This window comes from Aethalodelphis obliquidens, unplaced genomic scaffold, assembly GCF_003676395.1.
Source record: "Aethalodelphis obliquidens isolate GAN/ISIS:26980383/991018 unplaced genomic scaffold, ASM367639v1 scaffold48, whole genome shotgun sequence".
Taxonomy (NCBI): Eukaryota; Metazoa; Chordata; class Mammalia; order Artiodactyla; family Delphinidae; genus Aethalodelphis; species Aethalodelphis obliquidens.
The window spans coordinates 4,309,455-4,318,593 of NW_020837992.1; the positions used below are offsets into that span (position 1 = coordinate 4,309,455).

Sequence of the window (9,139 nt, forward strand, 5' to 3'; positions counted from 1 at the left end):
TTGGTTTGGAATCTTGGTGATTAATTTTCAGAGTCACATGTCATTTGTTTCCTGTTTTCTTGTAGTTGTTGCTGTTGTGGTAGTTTGTACCTGCTTATACAGATGTCTTCACAGTGAGAGGAAAGAGGAGAAGGATATGAAAAAGAAGGAGAAGAAAGAGAAGAAGGAAAAGGAGAAAAAGGAAAACAAGAAGAAGGAGAAGGAGAAGAGAAGAAGATGAAAGAGTAAATCAAAGCATGTTTCCTCTAACTTATTCTAAACTTTGTACTTCTGATATACTTTTGTGCAGTTTTTTTTTTGTCCTCTATATTGCATGCTGTGTTTTCCTAAAATGTGCCTGCATGAGTGTGCTGTCTGAATTGCATTTCATTACTAAAAATGTTTTTAGCTGCTTTTAATATCACTGCAACCAGAGAAATTTGTGCAGAATTTCATCAGCTATTCTGACTGTAGGAAAAGTTTCTGTGGGATTTGAGGTTTAAGTTCTTCAGCAAATCGTGGACTGTTAGAGGATTTTCCCTACCCTAGGTGTACCCTACTTCCTAGATTGGACTGGTGGCCAAGATGAAATTTTAAATGGTTCACTGGATACTTTGACATTTATATTCACTGCAGTTTTTATGATGAAAATCTCCATTTATCTGTCCAACTTAGGTCACTGTAAGAAGCTATGTAGTTAAAATTTGATTTCATTTAGAGTTGTTATTTATATAACTGGGGAATTAAAAGCAGCATTATTTGATTTCCCATTTATGATCTCTTAATTTACTAAGTGGCAGTAAAACTGATGGGATTAAACTTCAAGTTACTGAAAGGGGTAGGATTTATAAGGCATCTCATTAGTTTTGTCTTTCTCTTTATCTGTAAAAGTAAAAAAATCAGTGGGGTGCTTAGAATAAAAAGAAAGTGTGCAGAGGATATTCAAGATGGCGAAGGATTAAGACATGGAGATCACCTTCCTCCCCACACATACATCAAAAATACATCTACATGTGAAACAACTCCTACAGAACACCTACTGAACGCTGGCAGAAGACCTCAGACTCCGCAAAAGGCAAGAAACTCCCCACATACCTGGGTAGGGCAAAAGAAAAAACAGAAACAAAAGAATAGGGATGGGACCTGTACTTCTGGGAGGGAGCTGTGAAGGAGGAAAAGTTTCCACACAGTAGGAAGGCCCTTCACTGGCAGAGACGGGGGTGGGTGACGGGGAAGCTTCGGAGCCACGGAGGAGAGTGCAGCAACAGGGTGCAGAGGGCACAGCGGAGAGATTCCCGCACAGAGGATCAGTGCCGACCAGCACTCACCAGCCTGAGAAGCTTGTCTGCTCACCCGCTGGGACTGGTGGGGGCTGGGAGCTGAGGCTCCAGCTTCGGAGGTCAGATTCCAGGGAGAGGACTGGGGTTGGCTGCGTGAACACAGCCTGAAGGAGGCTAGTGCACCACAGCTAAACAGGAGGGAGTCCGGGAAAAAGTCTGGAACTGCCTAAGAGTCAAGAGACCATTGTTTCAGGGTGCACGAGGAGAGGAAGTTCAGAAAACCGCCAAAAAAGCTTCAGAGACAGGTGCGAACCGCGGCTATCACTGCAGACACCAGAGATGGGCATGAAATGCTGTGGGTGCAGCTGCAGCCACCAGGAATCCTGTGTGCAAGAACAGGTCACTATCCACACCTCCCCTTCCAGGAGCCTGTGCAGCCTGCCACTGCCAGTGCCCCGTGATCCAGGGAGAATTTCCTCAGAAGAACACACGGCATGCCTCAGGCTGTTGCAACGTCACACTGGCCTCTGCCGCCACTGGCTTGCCCTGCATTCCGTACCCATCACTCCCCCTGGCCTGAGTGAGCCAGAGCCCCCAATCACCCGCTCCTTTAACCTCCTTCTGTCTGGGCAAAGAACAGATGCCAGAGGGCGACCTACATGCAGAGATGGGGCCAAATCCAAAGGTGAACCCCAGGAGCTGTGTGAACAAAGAAGAGAAAGGGAAATATCTCCGTGCAGCCTCAGGAGCAGCAGATTAAATCTCCACAATCAACTTGATGTACCCTCCATCTGTGGAATACCTGAATAGACAACAAATCATCCCAAAATTGAGGCAGTGGATTTTGGGAGCAAGTGTGGACTTGGGGTTTGCTTTATGCAACTGACTACTTTCTGATTTTTATGTTTATCTTAGTATAGTTTTTAGCGCTTGTTATCATTGGTGGATTTGTTTATTGCTTTGGCTGCTCTCTTCTTTTTTCTTTCATTACTTTTTAATTGTTTTACTTTAATAATTTTTTTAATTTTAATAACTTTCTTTTCTTTTCTTTTATTATTGTTTTTTCTTTCATTCTATTTTTTCTCCCTTTTCTTCTGAGCCATGTGGCTGACAGGGTCTGGGTGCTCCGGCTGGGTGTCAGGCCTGAGCTTCTGAGGTGGGAGAGCCAAGTTCAGGACATCAGACCACCAGAGACCTCCCAGCCCCAAGTAATATCAATCGGTGAGAGCTCTCCCTGAGATCTCTGTCTCAAGATGAAGACCCTGCTCCACTCAACGACCAGCAAGCTCCAGTGCTGGACACCCCATGCCAAACAACTAGCAAGACAGGAACACAATCCCACCCATTAGCAGAGAGGCTGCCTAAGATCATAATAAGTTCACAGACACCCCAAAACACACCACCGGACACAGTTCTGCCCACCAGAAAGAAGAGGTCCAGGCTCATCCACCAAAACACAGGCATCTGTCCCCTCCATGAGGAAGCCTACACAACCCACAGAACCAAACTTACCCACTGGGGGCAGACACCAAAAACAATGGGAACTACGAACCTGCAGCCTGAGAAAAGGATACCCCAAACACAGCAACTTAAGCAAAATGAGGAGACAGGGAAATACGCAGCAGGTGAAGGAGCAAAGTAAAAACCCACAGACCATACAAATGAAGAGGAAATAGGCAGTCTACCTGAAAAAGATTCCAGAGTAATGATAGTAAAGATGATCCAAAATCTTGGAAATAAAATGGAGAAAATACAAGAAACATTTAACAAGGACCTAAAAAAACTGAAGAGCAAACAAGCAGTGATGAAAAACACAATAAATGAATTTAAAAATTCTCTAGAAGCAATCAATAGCAGAATAACTGTGGCAGAAGAACAGATAAGTGACTTGGAAGATAAAAGAGTGGAAATGACTACTGCAGAGCAGAAAAAAGAATGAAAAGAATTGAGGACAGTCTCAGAGACCTCTGGGGCCATTAAATGCACTAACATTCAAATTATGTGGGTCCCAGAAGAAGAGAAGAAGAAAGGGACTGAGAAAATATTTGAAGAGATTATAGTTGAAAATTTCCCTCTTGTGGGTAAGGTAACAGTCAATCAAGCCCAGGAAGCACAGAGAGTCCCATACAGGATACTCAAAGGAGAAACATAACAAGACACATATTAATCAAACTATCAAAAAGTAAATACAAAGAAAAAATATTAAAGGAAAGGAAAAGCAACAAATAACATACAAGGGAATCCCCATAAGGTTAACAGCTGATCTTTCAGCAGAAACTCTGCAATCCAGAAGGGAGTGGCAGGATATATTTAAAGTGATTAAAGGGAAAAACCTACAACCAAGATTACTCTACCCAGCAAGGATCTCATTCAGATTTGACAGAGAAATTAAACCTTTACAGACAAGCAAAAGCTAAGAGAATTCAGCACCACCAAACCAGCTTTACAAGAAATGCTAAAGGAACTTCTCTGGGCAGGAAATACAAGAGAAGGAAAAGACCTACAAAAAGAAGCCCATAGCAATTAAGAAAATGGTAATAGGAACATACATATTGATAATTACCTTAAATGTAAATGGATTAAATGCTCCAACTAAGGGCTTCCCTGGTGGCACAGTGGTTGAGAGTCTGCCTGCCGATGCAGGGGATACAGGTTCATGCCCCGGTCCAGGAAGATCCCACACACTGCGGAGCAGCTAGGCCCATGAACCATGGCTGCTGAGCCTGCGCGTCCGAAACCTGTGCTCTGCAATGGGAGAGGCCACAACAGTGAGAGGCCCGCATACCACACACACACACACACACAAAAGCTCCAACTAAAAGACACAGGCTCGCTGAATGGTTACAAAAACAAGACCCATATATATGCTGTCTACAAGAGACCCACTTCAGACCTAGGGACACATACAGACTGAAAGTGAGGGGATGGAAAAAGATTTTCAATGCAAATGGAAATCAAAGAAAGCTGGAGTACAAATTCTCATATCAGACAAAATAGACTAAAATAAAGACTATTACAAGGGGCAAAGAAGGACACTACATAATGATCAAGGGATCAATCCAAGAAGAAGAAATAACAATTGTTATGCAACATAGGAGCACCTCAATACATAAGGCAAATGCTAAGAGCCATAAAAGGGAAATCGACACTAACACAATAATAGTAGGAGACTGTAACACCCCACTTTCACCACTGGACAGATCATCCAATATGAAAATAAATAAGGAAACACAAGCTTTAAAGGACACATTAAACAAGAGGCACTTAATTGATAGTTATAGAACATTCATTCCCAAAACAACAGAATACATTTCTTCTCAAGTGCTCATGGAACATTCTCCAGGATAGATCATATCTTGGGTCACAAATCAAGCCTTGGTAAATATAAAAAAAATGAAATTGTATCAAGTATCTTTGCTGAACACAATGCTATAAGACTAGATATCAATTTCAGGAAAGGGCTTCCCTGGTGGCACAGTGGTTGAGAATCTGCCTGCTAAGGCAGGGAACACGGGTTTGAGCCCTGGTCTGGGAAGATCCCAAATGCCACGGAGCAACTAGGCCCTTGAGCCACAACTACTGAGCCTGCACATCTGGAGCCTGTGCTACACAACAAGAGAGGCCACGATAGTGAGAGGCCCGTGCACCACGATGAAGAGTGGCCCCCAATTGCCACAACTAGAGAAAGCCCTCGCACAGAAACGAAGACCCAACACAGCAAAAATAGATAAATAAATTAATAAACTCCTACCCCCAACATCTTCTTTAAAAAAAAAAATTCAGGAAAAAACTGTAAAAGATACAAACAAATGGAGGCTAAACAATGCACTAATAAATAACCAAGAGATAACTGAAGAAATCAAAGAGGAAATCAAAAAATACCTAGAAACAAATGACAGTGAAAACATGACGACCCAAAACCTATAGGACGCAGCAAAAGCAGTTGTAAGAGGGAAACTTATAACAATACAATCCTACCTCAAGAAACAAGAAACATCTCAAATAAACAACCTAACCTTATATCTAAAGCAATTATAGAAAAAGAACAAAAAACCGCAAGTTAGCAGAAGGAAAGAAATCATAAATATCCGATCAGAAATAAATGAAAAAGAAATGAAAGAAACAATAGCAAAGATCAATAAAACTGAAAGCTGGTTCTTTGAGAAGATAAGCAAAATGGATAAACAATTAGCCAGATCCATCAAGAAAAAAAGGGAGAAGACTCAAATCAACAGAATTAGAAATGAAAAAGGAGAAGTACCCACTGACACTGCAGAAATACAAAGGATCATGAGAGATTACTACAAGCAACTATATACCAATAAAATGGACAACCTGGAAGAAATGAAAAAATTGTTAGAAAAGCACAACTTCCAAGATTGAAACAGGAAGAAATAGAAAATATAAACACACCAATCGCAAGTACTGAAATTGAAACTGTGATTAAAAATCTTCCAACAAACAAAGGACCAGGACCAGATGGCTTCACAGGCGAATTCTATCAAACATTTAGAGAAGAGCTAACGCCTATTGTTCTCAAACTCTCCCAAAATATAGCAGAGGGAGGAAAACTCCCAAACTCATTCTATAAGGCCACCATCACCCTGATACCAAACCCAGACAAAGATGTCACAAAAAAATAAAGCTATAGGCCAATATCACTGATGAACATAGATGCAAAAACCCTCAACAAAATACTAGCAAACAGAATACAACAATACATTAAAAGGGTCATACACCATGATCAAGTGGGGGTGTATCCCAGGAATGCAAGGATTCTTCAATATATGCAAATCAATCAATGTGATACATCATATTAACAAATTGAAGGATAAAAACCATGTGATCATCTCAATAGATGCAGAAAAAGCTTTCGACAAAATTCAACACCCATTTATGATAAAATCCCTCCAGAAAGTAGGCATAGAGGGAACTTACCTCAACATAATAAAGGACATATATGACAAAACCACAGCCAACATCATCCTCAATGGTGAAAAACTGAAAGCATTTCCACTAAGATCAGGAACAAGACAAGTTTGCCCACTCTCACCACTCTTATTCAACATAGTTTTGGAAGTTTTAGCCACAGCAATCAGAGAAGAAAAAGAAATAAAAGAATCCAAATCGGAAAAGAAGAAGTAAAACTGTCACTGTTTGCAGACGAGATGATACTATACATAGAAAATTCTAGATGCCACCAGAAAACTACTAGAGCTAATCAATGAATTTGGTAAAGTAGCAGGATACAAAATTCATGCCCAGAAATCTCTTGCATTCCTATACACTAATGATGAAAAGTCTGAAAGAGAATTTAAGGAAACACTCCCATTTATTTTTGCAACAAAAAGAATAAAATACCTAGGAATAAACCTATCTAAGGAGACAAAAGACCTGTATGCAGAAAATTATAAGGCACTGATGAAAGAAATTAAAGGTGATACAAATAGATGGAGAGATATACCATGTTCTTGGATTGGAAGAATCAACATTGTGAAAGTGACTCTACTACCCAAAGCAATCTACAGATTCAGTGCAATCCCTATCAAACTACCAATGGCATTTTTCACAGAACTAGAACAGAAAATTTCACACTTTGTATGGAAACACAAAAGACCCCAAATAGCCAAAGCAATCTTGAGAATGAAAGACGGAGCTGTAGGAATCAGGCTCCCTGACTTCAGACTATACTACAAAGCTACAGTAATCCAGACAGTATGGTACTGGCACAAAAACAGAAATATAGATCAATGGAACAGGATAGAAAGCCCTGAGATAAACCCATGCACATATGGTCACCTTATCTTTGATAAAGGAGGCAAGAGTATGTGATGGAGAAAAGGCAGCCTCTTCAATAAGGGGTGCTGGGATAATTGGACCCATACATGTAATAGAATACAATTAGAACACTCCCTAACACGACACACAAAAATAAACCCAAAATGGATTAAAGACCTAAATATAAGGCCAGACACTATAAAACTCTTAGAGGAAAGCATAGGCAGAACACTCTATGACATAAATCACAGCAAGATCCCTTTTGACCCACCTCCTAGAGAAATGGAAATAAAAACTAAAATAAACAAATGGGACCTAATGAAACTTAAAAGCTTTTTCACAGCAAAGGAAACCATAAGAAAGACAAAAAGACAACCTCAGAATGGGAGAAAATATTTGCAAATGAAGCAACTGACAAAGGATTAATCTCCAGAATATACAAGTAGCTCATGCAGCTCAATATCAAAAAAGCAAGCAACCCAATCCAAAAAGGGGCAGAAAACCCAAATAGACATTTCTCCAAAGAAGATATACAGATTGCCTACAAAAACATGATAGGATGCTCAATGTCACTAATCATTAGATAAATGCAAATCAAAACTACAATGAGGTATTTCCTCACACCCAGAATGGCCATCATCAAAAAATCTGCAAACAGTACATGCTGGAGAGGGTGTGGAGAAAAGGGAACCCTCTTGCACACTTGGTGGGAATGTAAATTGATACAGCCAATTGAGAACAGTGTGGAGGTTCCTTAAAAAACTAAAACTAGGGCTTCCCTGGTGGCGCAGTGGTTGAGAGTCCACCTGCCGATGCAGGGGACACGGGTTCGTGTCCCGGTCCGGGAGGATCCCGCATGCCGTGGAGCGGCTGGGCCCGTGAGCCATTGCCGCTGAGCCTGTGCGTCCAGAGCCTGTGCTCCGCACCGGGAGAGGCCACAACAGTGAGAGGCCCGCGTACAGCAAACAAACAAACAAACAAAAAAAAAAACCAGAAAACAAAAAACTAAAACTAGAATTACCATATGACCTAGCAATCCCACTACTGGCCGTATACCCTGAGAAAATCATAACTCAAAAAAGAATCATGTACCACAATGTTCATTGCAGCTCTATTTACAATAGCCAGGACATGGAAGCAACCTAAGTGTCCATCAACAGATGAATGGATAAAGAAGATGGGGCACATATATATAATGGAATATTACTCAGCCATAAAAAGTAACAAAATTGAGTTATTTGTAGTGAGGTGGATGGACCTGGAGTCTCTCATACAGAGTGAATTAAGTCAGAAAGAGAAAAGCAAATACTGTATGCTAACACATTTATATGGAATCCAAAAAAAATGGTTCTGAAGAACCTAGGGGCAGGACAGGAATAAAGATGCAGATGTAGATAATGGACTTGAGGACATGGTGAGGGGGAAGGGTAAGCTGCGACTAAGTGAGAGAGTGGCATTGACATATATACACTACCAAATGTAAACTAGATAGCTAGTGGGAAGCAGCTGCATAGCACAGGGAGATCAGCTTGGTGCTTTGTGACCATCTAGAGGGGTGGGATAGGGTGGGTGGGAGGGAGACGCAAGAAGGAGGGGATATATGGATATATGTATACATATAGCTGATTCACTGTTATACAGCAGAAACTAACAATACATTGTAAAGCAATTATACTCCAATAAAGATTTTTTAATTGTATAAATTGACATTGTCTTCAGAAAATAGCGGCTTTAAACATAAAAATTAAAATTTTAAGGGTATAATTTACAATTTTTTGAAAGATTTAGAATAAATCATGGCCAATAAACCTGATTAACATAGACACAAAGAATCCTCAACAAAACACAAACTGCATTCAACAATACATTAAATGGATCATACATCATGATCAAGTGGAATTTATGCAAGGATGGTTCAACATCTGCAAAATAATCAATGTGATATACCACATTAACAAAATGTAGGATAAAAGTTATATGATCATCTCAATAGATGTGGCAAAAGCATTTGACCAAATTCAGCATTCATTTATAATAAAAACTCTGAGTAATGTGGGTATTGAAGGAACATACCTCAATATAATAAAGGCCATATATATATC

At 40.3% G+C, this 9,139-nt stretch overlaps 1 protein-coding gene across 1 annotated transcript in view; it reads left to right on the top strand.

Moving 5' to 3' along the window:
• The window catches only part of LOC113607475 (membrane cofactor protein-like), a 32,213-nt gene extending 31,462 nt beyond the window's left edge, over window positions 1-751 (top strand). The window contains exon 10 of the mRNA XM_027082868.1: window positions 66-751. Within this exon, the coding sequence (XP_026938669.1) occupies window positions 66-220 (155 nt within the window). The 3' untranslated portion in view covers window positions 221-751. The remainder of the gene's footprint in view (window positions 1-65) is intronic.
• The last annotated feature ends 8,388 nt before the right edge of the window (window positions 752-9,139 follow it).